The sequence below is a fragment of the Onychostoma macrolepis genome, chromosome 10 (assembly GCF_012432095.1).
Source record: "Onychostoma macrolepis isolate SWU-2019 chromosome 10, ASM1243209v1, whole genome shotgun sequence".
Classification (NCBI taxonomy): Eukaryota; Metazoa; Chordata; class Actinopteri; order Cypriniformes; family Cyprinidae; genus Onychostoma; species Onychostoma macrolepis.
Window position 1 is genome coordinate 5,577,701 of NC_081164.1, and position 13,469 is coordinate 5,591,169.

The 13,469-nt window shown below is 38.7% G+C and overlaps 1 protein-coding gene across 1 annotated transcript; it reads right to left on the reverse strand.

Moving 5' to 3' along the window:
• Window positions 1-4,184: 4,184 nt before the first annotated feature.
• On the reverse strand, window positions 4,185-13,291 carry cops4 (COP9 constitutive photomorphogenic homolog subunit 4 (Arabidopsis)). Its single transcript, XM_058789149.1, has 10 exons — window positions 13,134-13,291; window positions 12,405-12,484; window positions 12,119-12,270; window positions 11,938-12,041; window positions 11,671-11,824; window positions 10,870-11,020; window positions 8,010-8,180; window positions 7,807-7,922; window positions 4,591-4,675; window positions 4,185-4,506 (listed from the first exon to the last, which is right to left on the reverse strand). The coding sequence occupies exons 1-10, from the start codon at window positions 13,205-13,207 to the stop codon at window positions 4,373-4,375; spliced, it is 1,221 nt and encodes a 406-aa protein (XP_058645132.1). The 5' UTR covers window positions 13,208-13,291; the 3' UTR covers window positions 4,185-4,372.
• Between the last annotated feature and the right edge of the window lie 178 nt (window positions 13,292-13,469).

Below are 13,469 nucleotides of genomic sequence, written 5' to 3' on the forward strand. Positions count from 1 at the left end.
CCATCATCCCAGACACCCTTCAGAACAAACTGACTCAGCTCTCTGTACCCACCTCCATCTGTCAGTGGATTACCAGCTTCCTGACAGACAGGCAGCAGCTAGTGAGGCTGGGAAAACACACATCCAGCACCCGCACCATCAGCACTGGAGCTCCTCAGGGCTGCGTTCTCTCCCCACTACTCTTCTTCCTCTACACCAACGACTGCACATCTAAAGACCCCTCTGTCAAACTCCTGAAGTTTGCAGACGACACTACAGTCATCGGCCTCATCCACGACGGCGACGAGTCTGCTTACAGACAAGAGGTTGAGCAGCTGGCTGTCTGGTGCAGTCACAACAACATGGAGCTGAACACGCTCAAAACTGTGGAGATGATAGTGGACTTCAGGAGAAACCCCCCTCCTCTCCCCCCACTCACCATCATGAACAGCACTGTGGCTGCAGTGGAGTCATTCAGGTTCCTGGGCACCACCATCTCTCAGGACCTGAAGTGGGACAATCACATTGACTCCATCGTGAAAAAGGCCCAGCAGAGGTTGTACTTCCTTCGTCAGCTGAAAAAGTTCAACCTGCCACAGGAGCTGCTGAAACAGTTTTATTCAGCTGTTATTGAGTCGGTTCTGTGCTCCTCCATAACTGTCTGGTTTGGGTCAGCCAGCAAATCAGATTTAAGAAGACTTCAACGGACTGTTAGGACAGCAGAAAGGATCATTGGTGTACACCTGCCCAGCCTTCAGGACTTGTACAACTCCAGAGTGAAGAAACGGGCAGGTAACATCATCAAAGACCCCTCTCACCCCGGACACAACTTGTTTGCACTTCTCCCTTCAGCCAGACGCTACAGATCTCTGTGCACTAGAACATCTAGGCATAAAAACAGTTTTTTCCCCCATGACATCTCCAGCTTAAATAGCTAACACGTGGATCATTACCTGTGTTCTGTAATTCATTCTGTAATTCATTCTCCATCTTTAATTATTGCCTCCCTCTCAAGTATTATGTAAATACACATACATATGTTTATCTATACAGCTGTATATAGAGTAAATAATGCACAAATCTGTACATAAATCTACTGTTCCAGATTCATACTTATTATTATTAGGATTATTATCCATTGTTAAGTCTTACTATTTAAATGTTTTTTCTGTTCTCATGTCACATGTGTATTTATGTATGTATGTATGTATGTACAGTGAGGAAAATAAGTATTTGAACACCCTGCTATTTTGCAAGTTCTCCCACTTAGAAATCATGGAGGGGTTTGAAATTGTCATCGTAGGTGCATGTCCACTGTGAGAGACATAATCTAAAAAAAAAAAATCCAGAAATCACAATGTATGATTTTTTAACTATTTATTTGTATGATACAGCTGCAAATAAGTATTTGAACACCTAAGAAAATCAATGTTAATATTTGGTACAGTAGCCTTTGTTTGCAATTACAGAGGTCAAACGTTTCCTGTAGTTTTCACCAGGTTTGCACACACTGCAGGAGGGATTTTGGCCCACTCCTCCACACAGATCTTCTCTAGATCAGTCAGGTTTCTGGCCTGTCGCTGAGAAACACGGAGTTTGAGCTCCCTCCAAAGATTCTCTATTGGGTTTAGGTCTGGAGACTGGCTAGGCCACGCCAGAACCTTGATATTCTTCTTACAGAGCCACTCCTTGGTTATCCTGGCTGTGTGCTTCGGTCATTGTCATGTTGGAAGACCCAGCCTCGACCCATCTTCAATGCTCTAACTGAGGGAAGGAGGTTGTTCCCCAAAATCTCGCAATACATGGCCCCGGTCATCCTCTCCTTAATACAGTGCGGTCGCCCTGTCCCATGTGCAGAAAAACACCCCAAAGCATGATGCTACCACCCCATGCTTCACAGTAGGGATGGTGTTCTTGGGATGGTACTCATCATTCTTCTTCCTCCAAACACGTTTAGTGGAATTATGACCAAAAGTTCTATTTTGGTCTCATCTGACCACATGACTTTCTCCCATGACTCCTCTGGATCATCCAAATGGTCATTGGCAAACTTAAGTCGGGCCTGGACATGTGCTGGTTTAAGCAGGGAACCTTCCGTGCCATGCATGATTTCAAACCATGACGTCTTAGTGTATTACCAACAGTAACCTTGGAAACGGTGGTCCCAGCTCTTTTCAGGTCATTGACCAGCTCCTCCCGTGTAGTTCTGGGCTGATTTCTCACCTTTCTTAGGATCATTGAGACCCCACGAGGTGAGATCTTGCATGGAGCCCCAGTCCGAGGGAGATTGACAGTCATGTTTAGCTTCTTCCATTTTCTAATGATTGCTCCAACAGTGGACCTTTTTTCACCAAGCTGCTTGGCAATTTCCCCGTAGCCCTTTCCGGCCTTGTGGAGGTGTACAATTTTGTCTCTAGTGTCTTTGGACAGCTCTTTGGTCTTGGCCATGTTAGTAGTTGGATTCTTACTGATTGTATGGGATGGACAGGTGTCTTTATGCAGCTAACGACCTCAAACAGGTGCATCTAATTTAGGATAATAAATGGAGTGGAGGTGGACATTTTAAAGGCAGACTAACAGGTCTTTGAGGGTCAGAATTCTAGCTGATAGACAGGTGTTCAAATACTTATTTGCAGCTGTATCATACAAATAATTAGTTAAAAAATCATACATTGTGATTTCTGGATTTTTTTTTTTAGATTATGTCTCTCACAGTGGACATGCACCTACGATGACAATTTCAGACCCCACCATGATTTCTAAGTGGGAGAACTTGCAAAATAGCAGGGTGTTCAAATACTTATTTTCCTCACTGTATGTACCAGGAGCACCTTAAAACCACAACAAATTCCTCGTGTGTTTGCGCACACCTGGCGAATAAAGCTAATTCTGATTCTGACTAGTCAGAATGACCACTGTAGAGTTCAATTAAAAATCTTACTAGTAAAAAAATAAACAAAAAAAACAAAAAACTTACTAGTAACATTTGGAATAAGTAGTAAATGTGTACTAGTATCTATTTAAATAGTATGAGTTTCCAGTGAATAAGTAAAAGTATATAATAAATAAGAACTAGTATCTAATAATAAACACTTGTATGTAATAAATAAACATCTATCCAAATAAGAACTAGTGGTAACACTTTAGCAGAGGGACCAATTCTCACTATTAACTAGTTGATTCTCACTATTAACTAGTGTCTATTACTAACATATTGGTTATTTATTAGTACAGATAGCACACGCACATCTTGCAGATATCTGGCAAGCATCTGCTGTGTACAAACATCGTTTGTCTATGAGATGTCAGTTTTACATACATTCTAAATCATAAACATCTAAAAGACATTTTCTAAACGTCTGTTTGACATCTGATAGGAAAGTCATATTTGCAACTGGGAAATTTGAAGGAACTGCAACAACCCAATTTCAGAATCCAATATGGCTGCTCAGTGCATCAACAGTAGTTTTCATGTGCAGCAGCACCTAGAGTTTTACTCAAAACGGTACCAAAAACAACATTTGTGCTGAATAGAATATTATCTCAGTCATCCTTGGATGAGCTACAGCAGGAAACTGCATCAGGTTCCACTTCGGTCATACATGAACAGAAAGCTGAAGCTCACTGGACCTGGACAGTTGAAGACTGGAGAACATAGTTCTGTCTGATGAATCTCGACTTCTACTGAGGAATACAGAAAGTTGGGTAAGAATTTGGCAACAGCAGCATGAACTGACCCAACCTGCCTTTGGTCCATGTCATAATCACCGTAATTACAAGATGAAAACCTGTGATGTTCTATGCAATTCTACAGCAACACTATCAACACCAAAATGAATCTGTGCAATTTGTTATCAATAGACAAAACCACAAGAAATAGTCACTATGCAAATGCATCAATAATAAACGTATGGTTTATTTAGCTGGACATTAGTTATGCAACTCCATGATGGCTGGATAGCTTCATTAAACAGTATTCATTTCTTTCTTTTTTTTCAGATTATTCTTGCATACTTGAGGCCTATGTGAAGTGACTTTCAAGTGAAATGAATCACTACTCTATTCACAAGGCTTGTATTATTTCACCATAAAATTATATCTTTTGTCATGAAATCAAACTTGAAAAGGGAGGAATTTTGATTAATAAATGTTTCTAGCAGTAAAGAAGTGAAGCAAAACAGAGACAACATTTTTGAGACACAAAGAAATTTTCACGGCGTTTATTCAGCATCGGATACTCACAGACCATAACTATGAAAAATGTTACCTTCACAAGCCAAAAGGTCAAGTTTAACAGAACATTAATATATATGTGCTGGGTTGAATTAAGTTCAATGGGAGTCTTTTCCGTTTTGACCAATGAGAAAAGAGAAAGCAAAGTGTTCAGAAGAGTTTATTGAGTCATCTGGGCCTCGATGGCTTGTGCCGTCCACTCCGGTGCTGCCTGACTGATCTTCTCCAGGAGGTTGTTCACCTGAAAGCACAGTGACTGAATCTGCTTGTCCCAGGTGGGCAATGGCTCTCGCGCTGATGGGAAAAAGAGATTTCATTCAATTTTATTCATGGTTACACAGTTTTTATACAACTTATTCGGCCCAAAACCAAACTTACTTTCAAAATGGACAATGCCATCTATCTGGTCAATGAATCCATTCATGCGACCTTCAGTAATCATTTGTGACGCTATCTTTTCTGCCTGCAGGAAAACAAAGATATGTGTATATACAGTGCATCCGGAGAGTAATCACAGCGCTTCACTTTTTCCACATTTTGTCATGTTACAGCCTTATTCCAAAATGGATTAAATTCATTATTTTCCTCAAAATTCTACAAATACCCCATAGTGACAACGTGAAAAGTGTTCAAAATCTTTGCAAATTTATTAAAAAAAATTTTTTTTTAAATGTACATAAGTGTACATAAGTATTCACAGCCTTTGCTCAATATTTTATTGAGGCACCAATTACAGCCTCAGATCTTTTGGGGTATGATGCGACAAGCTTTGATAATCAGCATTTGGCAATTATCTGTCATTCTTCTCCTCGCCTCTTCACCTCTCAAGCTCTGTCAGGTTGGATGGGGGCATTTTCAGGTTTATCCAGAAATATTTGATTGGGTTCAATCCCAGGCTGAGGCTGGGCCACTCAAGGACATTCACAGAGTCTATAAGCCACTCTTGCTGTGTGTTTAGGGTCATTGTCCTGTTGGAAGGTGAAGCTTCTGCCCAGTCTGAGGTTCTGAATGCTCTAGACTGGGTTTTCATTAAGGCTCTCTCAATATTTTGGTGCATTGAGCTTTTCTTCTAATCTGATGAGTCCCTCGGTCCCTGCCGCTGAAAAACAGCCCCACAGCATGAGGCCGCTACCAGCACACTTTACTTTTTGGATGGTACTCTACAAGTGATGAGCAATGCCTGGTTTCCTTCAAACATGATGAATTGAGGTTCATCAGACCAGAGAATCTTGTTTCTCACAGTCTGAGGGTCCTTCAGGTGCTTTTTTGCAAATTTCAAGTGGGTTTTTGTGTCTTCACTGAGGAGAAGATTGAGTCTGGCCACACCGACATAAAGCCCAGATCGGTGGAGTGTTGCAGTGATGTTTGTCCTTCTGTAAGTTTCTCCGATCTGCATATATGATCATGGAGCTCAACTAGAGTGACCATCAGGTTCTTGGTCACCACACTAACCAAAGCCCTTCTCCATCAATTGCTCAGTTTGGCTGGGCGACCAGCTCTTGGAAGAGTGCTGGTTGTTTCAAACTTCTTCCATTAAGGGTAACAGAGACTACATAATTCTGTGAACCTTCAATGCTGCAGAAATTTTTCTGTACCCTTCCCCAGATTTGAGCCTTGATACAATCCTGTCTTGGAGGTCTACAGACAATTCCTTGGACTTCATGGCTTGATTTGTGCTCTTATATGCACTGTTCACTGTGGGACCTTATATAGACAGGTGTGTGCCTTTCCAAATCATGTCCAATCAACTGAATTTACCACAGGTGGACTCCAATCAAGTTGTAGAAACATCTCAAAGATGATCAGTGGAAACAGGATGCACCTGAGCTCAATTTTGAGTGTCATGGCAAAGGCTGTGAATACTTATACATCTCCAGTCCTACATGTACATGTGATTTTTCTTAAATTTTTATTTTTAATAAATTTGCAAAGATTTAAAACAAACTTCTTTCACCTTGTCATTACGAGGTATTGTTTGTAGAATTTTGAGGAAATAATTAATTTAATCAATTTTGGAATAAGGCTGTAACAATAAAATATGGAAAAAGTGAAGCACTGTGAATTATTTCCGGATGCACTGTAGAATGATTTTTAAAGGATCATGTGACACTGAAGACTGGAGTAATAATGCTGAAAATTCAGCTTTGATCACAGAAATAAATTACATTTTACAATTTATCACAATAGAAAACATATTTTAAAGGTGCACTAAGTGATTTTTGCCAAACGATATTGATATTTGAAAGCACCAAAACACGCCCATACCCCAACAGGACTTCCCCCCCTATTTTTATATCTCCGCCCACACATACGTACACAATCCTGGCATAACGACGATCGCGGAAACAAGCGAAGATGACACACAAGCATATTTAAACAAAAGCCAACACATATGAGTTGTGTGAAACAATGCAAAATCAATGTTGATCACTTATCAGAAAGAAACAACCTCGGTCCGACACTGCGGTCAAAAGCGTTTTTCAAAAATGGCTCAGTGCACCTTTAAAGCTGCAGTACATTTTGCCTCTTTGTCGCCATCTCTGTTTGAAACCTGCAATTGCAGCTGTTTGCGGAATTATTTTCTTTACGAGGGTTGTGCGTCAGCAAGGCTCCTCACCACAGATGAATCTAATGTTTTAAGTTGATGTGTGGCTGGCAGTCACCACACCGGTGTGAATATTCACTGTACTTCAGAATAACAGATTCTATGTCTTGGAAGTATGACCCAAATAAGAATTTTCACCGGATATTGTCATCTGAACAAATAAGAAACAAGTCTAAAACTTTTGTTCTGACCAACTGAGGAAAAAAGCATTGCAATAAAATCGCGCTACCAGCGGTGATTAAATCTAATGATCGGTTAGCTCATATCACATCAAACCGTGCAAATTATTATTGTTATACTTTGTTCTCAAATTGTTAATATTAACAACATCAGCATTGCAAAACAACACGTATGTAGTGTGTATTAGCGTTACATGTTGATTTCAATTTCTGTAGTTTAATCCCATTTGAATTTCATATAAAGAAATTCTTTTAACCAAAAAAACGAATTATTCTTTCTTAGAACTGGTTCTCTTTAAAATATAAATCTTGTGTAATCTCACGTAGGCTAACTGTAATCAGATGTACATTTAAAACTGGAATATAATCTCATTTCAGTCACTTACTATAAATGATCCGCCACTTGCAGCATCATCACATGCGATATATCCTACGAGCTGGGATGCCTTCTTTATGTTTACAGACGTGACGTAATGACGCAGCGGCATGCTTGAATTTCCCGCGAAAATCTACCCGTACCACTCAAATTAGAAAACATTATTTAAAAGCTTACCGTTGTGAATCAGGATAAAGGAAGGCGGTATTTTTGAACACTGGCTGGTTATGTACTTGCTCAAAAATTCATTTCGGATCATTTTTAACCAAAAAAAATTACAGACTGTAGCTTTAAATTGTAATAATATTTCACAATATTACTGTTTTTCTTGTATTTTTGATCAAATAAATGCAGCCTTGAAGAGCATAAAAGACTTTCAAAAACATTAATTTACAATAGACGTTTCCTAACACAGTCAGTCAACACAGCTGTACCTTTGCAGGAGGAATCTCCAGAAGAGCTCCTAGCTCTTCAAACGTGATGTTATTGTAGAGTTTGCTAGCAGACAGCAGGTTGTGCTCAATGACTGCTCGGTCTAGGATGCTTGAACCTGAAAGCATTCGACAAGTATTAGTCATTAGCCTTTCCTAGCAAAGAACATGAATATATAACAGTACTAAAGCATAACATGTAATACCGTCGGCTGTGGTGGCTTTCTGATGTGGCATCAACATGGCAGCAAACTCTTGCAGCTGGTTTCCCCGAATGATTCGATCCAGGTACATTTTTTCCAGGATGCCGTAGGCGGAGAGTTGCTGACAGCGTTCATCCTTGAAGAGCGTAGCCAACATACGAGAGCGCTGTTGACCTTTTAGACACATTAAGTACTGATTATATAATGTGACCAGCTTCAAATGAAGCTGAAACTGGTTAGAGGGGTCATATGAAGTGATTTCAAGTTTTCCTTTCTCTTTGGAGTGTTAGAAGCTGTTTGTGCATAGAGAAGATTCCTGTAGTTGCAAAGACTAAAGTCTCAAACCCAAAGAGATATTCTTTATAAAAGTTAAGACTTGTCCACGCCCCCTAAAACGGCTCATTTAAACACGCCCCCACGTCTACGTCACTGTGTGGGAAGATTTGCAAAACACTGCCCAAATGTATACGCAAAGAAAGAAGGCGGGATTTTTATTCTTGCTGTAGTATTGTTGCTGCCGCCGGCGCCATGTCGTGGAGACGCTGTGTTTCGTTGTGAAAGCGAAACTACTTTGTTTGGGCTTCCAAAAGAGGACACAACTAGAAATCAGTGGTTAAGTTGTGTTTACAACACTGTTCCAGAACAGTTCAACCCAAATATTAAGAGTGTGTGCAGCGTATTTTATGGAGGACTATTTCCTGAACCTGGGAGAGTAGCCTGCCAGCTGCTCAAAGGCTGTTTCTATAAAGTGGGGCAATTCCAACTTTGCAAGGACAGTCTGACGATTATTTAAAGAATTATATATTTAAAGAATTTGGCACCAACTATTCAAACGCGAGTTTTGAGCTGTGTAGAGTAGTGTTTGTTGTTTGTCGTTTCTCTGATCACAAATGCAGACATGGTAATGTTTACACTGCACAACGCGACACATAAAAAGACAGTACAAGTCATTATAATCAGTAATTATGTCCCCACTGGATGCAACAATGCCTCGTTTATAATGGGTTTTATTGTTTCTGTCTCGTCACGCTGGGACACGGCATCACAATACGGTGAGAGGTGTAACATTTCCGTTACACGCTTGAGGTATTCGGCCAATCACAACGCACTGGATAGCTGGCCAATCAGAGCACACCTCGCTTCTCAGAACGATGAGCTTTGTAAAAATCGACACGTTTCAGAAAGGCGGAGCATAGAGGAGATAATGTGTTAACCTTATGTGGAGCCTTAAACCGCATAAACACATTGCATTACACCAAATACACAAATTAAATGTTCTTTTTAACAACGTCATATGACCCCTTCAACCACGGTTCCAGCAGGTTAATGTTAGTGATGTATAGGGATGGGTACCGAGAACCGGCATTTTTTTGGACCGGTACGTAATTGGGTCAATAACAGACTACCGATAAGCTTCAGGACAAACGATACTGTTATCGATACTTGCGTTGTTTTATCTCTGTATACTTCAATGTTAATGGCGAATTAGAAGCTGCTGCTTGATATTTTTCACTGAATGATGTGGCCAACGTTTGCTCGACGTGCGTGTGATATCCGTGCACATGAATGTAATGAATACATCCATCTGTGCTTGCTTTCTTAAAGTGAGAGCGAACTAATAATAAATCTAATGCTGTCAAAGAAAAATACAAGTGCTCACTGCTCCTGATTAATAACCTTTGTAACATCAAAATGATTAATCTATATTTAATTTATACAGTGAAGACTATGCAGTTATTTTACATTTGATTATTACATTTCTGTAGCGTACCTGAAAATTTATTTTAGACTGAGCTGAAACACTTGAAAAGCACTGTTTGAACTGTGTCTTTGTTCTATTGTATTTATTTTCTGCTATTGTTTGTAATTTGGCACTGAGCCTATAATAGCAGCCAGAGTTGTTTTTCCAATTGTTTATTTTCTTTATTAAAAAAAAAAAAAGTGTATAGCCTATTTTTTTTGTTGAGAATGTCCCAATTGAATTTCAGATAAATGTTCATGTTATATATTTTGGTTGCATTTGTGAGTTAATAAAAATGTAGATGGTTGTTTAAAATAGGTACATAATATCAAAATATCAATCAGTATACTCCTGTATCGAATTGAATCGTAATCGTATCGTAGAATTTTTTGAGGTATCGGCAAATATCGTATCGCTGGGTCTGAGAATCAATATCGTATCGTGACGAACCATCCGATTTACACCCCTAATATAAACAGTTATGTCTAAAGTGAAAGTAAACAGCTGAGGGAGAAACGGATGCGTGCTCTTAAAGGGACAGAACTAAACATGCTGCCGTTTGTCATTAAAGGGATAGTTCACCCAAAAATTTATATTCTGTCATTATTTACTCACTGTCATGTTGTACCAAACCTGTATTAATTTTTATTCTTGTGCTGAACACCAAAGAAGATATTTTGAAGAATGTGGGTAACCAAACAGTTGCTGGTCCCCACTGACTTTGATAGTAGGAAAAAAAAAATATGGAAGTCACTGGGGACCAGCAACTGTTTGGTTTCCCACATTCTTCAAAATAACTTTTATGTTCAACAGAAGAAAGAAACTCATTCAGGTTTTAAACAACTTGAGAGTGAGTAAATGACGACAATTTTCATTTAATGTTAATAAAATAAAACACAAAGAGAAAAATAACTCCCTGCTCCTGACTGAAGAACTTTAATACAGTTGCTAAAGTTCAGCAGTAATAAAATAACTTAATTTTCAACAACTTTTCACATCATATCTTTTTGCACCAAATAGTATAAATAACAGTATCGATAAGTACCGGTATCGATAAGCAGTATCGGTATCGGTAAAATGTAAACAATACCCATCCCTAGTGATGTAATAGATGAAGAGTACCTGCAGAGGCCAGTATAGTGCAGTGAAGCGCATGCTTCAGGGCCTCCAGACGCTCCGTCTCATGGACGATGGATTTGTAAGAAAGCTCATTGTAGCGCTGAGCTGCTTCAATAAACTTCCTCCGATAGTCCAGAACTCTGGCGTAACATACCTGCAAAACATGATGGAATATATCACAGTTCACAATAATCACAAAGCAGCCAAATATTACAAAATCACACACTGTCCAGTTAGAAATCTAACAGACCTTAATATTTAGATACAATTACTTTTGTATTGGAATAGTTGGGCCACAAGAAAATGTGTTTTTATTTTGCTGTTGTTTTGAACCACCAGTCAAAGAAATATATAAATTGTACATGCAATTTTATGATATATTTTAATTGTTGTAATTAAAAAATGAATTATATTATTAATAAATTAATATTTATATTTCAATTATTATAATATTATTTATATTAATTTATTAGATGTTTACATATATAAAACATCTGCAAAATATTTTTGTAAAATATAAAATCATATCTATATATACATTTTTTAAATTACATTTAAATTAATGCATTTTTTTAAAATAGAAGAACTGTGTTGTAAGCTATTTATTAATAAATGTTTATTAATTAACAGCTTACAAGACAGTTGATAAATGCTTATTAGTAAGCTTTTTGGGTAAATAAAGCAATTGTCCTAATGATTCTAATGATTCTTCAAAACTACACCAAAATCATCACAAATATATTTGAAATACCACTCAGCCCTACTGGATACTGTGCATTTTATATAGTTCAACTGATGGTGCACCTTGTAGTGAATCTGCAGCTGTTCATTGGTGGATTCATTCTGAAGTAAAGATGCTCGGTTGATGTAGGCCTCAGCCTGAACTGGGTCGTCATCCTCCAAATACAGTCGAGCGATTTTGAGGTAAGTGTCCAATTTATAGTCCACATTGTACTGTCTGTAAAATCAGATATCAGAAAAAAGATAATAAGAACAACATAAACTAATCATCAGTGACATGCAGATGCAAATAAGGAGCTTCAGTTTGTTCCAAGAGAAAAGCGATCTTACTTCTGACCCGTCTCCAGCGGGATTCCCACAAGAACCTGTGCGGCGTTCCTCCAGTCCTCCTCTTTCTCATAGATTGTGGCTAGATGCTGTCTGATCGAAGCCACCTGGAAGCGTATGAGATTGGCTCACATATGATCCGTATGATTCCAGCAATGAGCTGAGAATATTTTTTAACACATACCTGTTCTTCAAATGAGATGACTCTGGGCTGGATCTTCTCCAGGGTGAAGTGACACACGGCTTTCGCAGTGCCGTCTGGTAGGTTTGGAAGGTGCGCGCAAAAGTCTGTCAACAGCTGTCTGGATATGACCAGGCTAACGTTCTCATTGACCACTGCACACGTGTGAGAAAGAGCGAAGCTCGTCAATTTAGACAATGTAAAGTGAGGAATGTGTATGTTCTCATATTAAGCTGATTTTATTCTATTAATACCGTCACACTAGCATATTGAATATTAGTGTACTTACTCGCTTCAACAAATGCTTTCAGTGCCTCAAGTTGTTCTGCATCAATAAACTGAAGAGCCTTTTCTAGTATTTGACGATATCTGTGCACAAAAACACATTCATTAGATTAAGAATTATTAGAATTGTTTGCAAAAAAGCAGCAAGTACTATGGGGGCGGGGCATGTTAATTCTAGAACATTTGATTGGACAACACTTCGCCCCTAAATGCAAGATGAGTCATCAATATATTTGGTCTTTTTTTTTTTTAACCAAAAAAGACTATAAAATGTCGTGTATGTCTGGTGAAAGACCATTTTGTCCACCTTTAGGCGCACACTAGCATATAAATTACCTCAAAGCAAACAGACATTAACTAAAAGTTGATTTCATGGCGTCTTTAATTCAGTAAATAAGTGCTATTTAAGCTAACTTCTTGTCATTACTCCAGCCCTTGCAAAATGTACCATTGAATTCATAAATGCATTATCATACGAATAATTATTAATGATTCTAATAACTACTAACCATTAATAATAGCGATACTATAACATATACTATAAAATAATCTATGCATGCTGACAGGTAGACCATCTGCACTGCATATCCTCACGCTAGCTAAGTAATGTTAGCCTGTACTCATCTCATCTGCAGCATCACATCTTTCATACAGAAAAACCCACGCAATAATTAATCCATGCAACACACATACAGTAAGTAACAATTTGAGTAAATGACTTGAAATGACATACTTCCCAGCCAGATCTTTGTGAGACCCGCTAGAGTTCATCAGCTGCGCGAGCTCCTGCCTCACGCCGGACGCCATTTTCCTCTGCGTTCAAACAACAACAACAGCGCGAGCCGCCAGAGGCCGCCACTCCATCAACACCACTCTCACTCATTCCAAGGATGACACAAAATCAAAAACTTTATTATTGTAAAATAATAATAATAATAATAAAACAAAAATAAATCCTGAGTCGTCGCAAAAGAACTGCTCTTTACTGAATATTTCCGATTTCCCCTAGACTTCTGTTGTGTAATGTTCTGTCTGAAACTATTTCTAAATGATCTGCCATACAGTCTAA

Excerpts from the sequence above, each read along its gene's own strand:
- cops4 (XM_058789149.1), bottom strand. The coding sequence starts at position 13,207 with ATGGCGTCCGGCGTGAGGCAGGAGCTCGCGCAGCTGATGAACTCTAGC. Across the intron at positions 12,271-12,404 it reads GAAAGCATTTGTTGAAGCGA|TGGTCAATGAGAACGTTAGC; the intron begins GTAAGTACACTA and ends ACACGTGTGCAG. Across the intron at positions 4,676-7,806 it reads TGGAGATTCCTCCTGCAAAG|GCAGAAAAGATAGCGTCACA; the intron begins GTACAGCTGTGT and ends GTTTTCCTGCAG.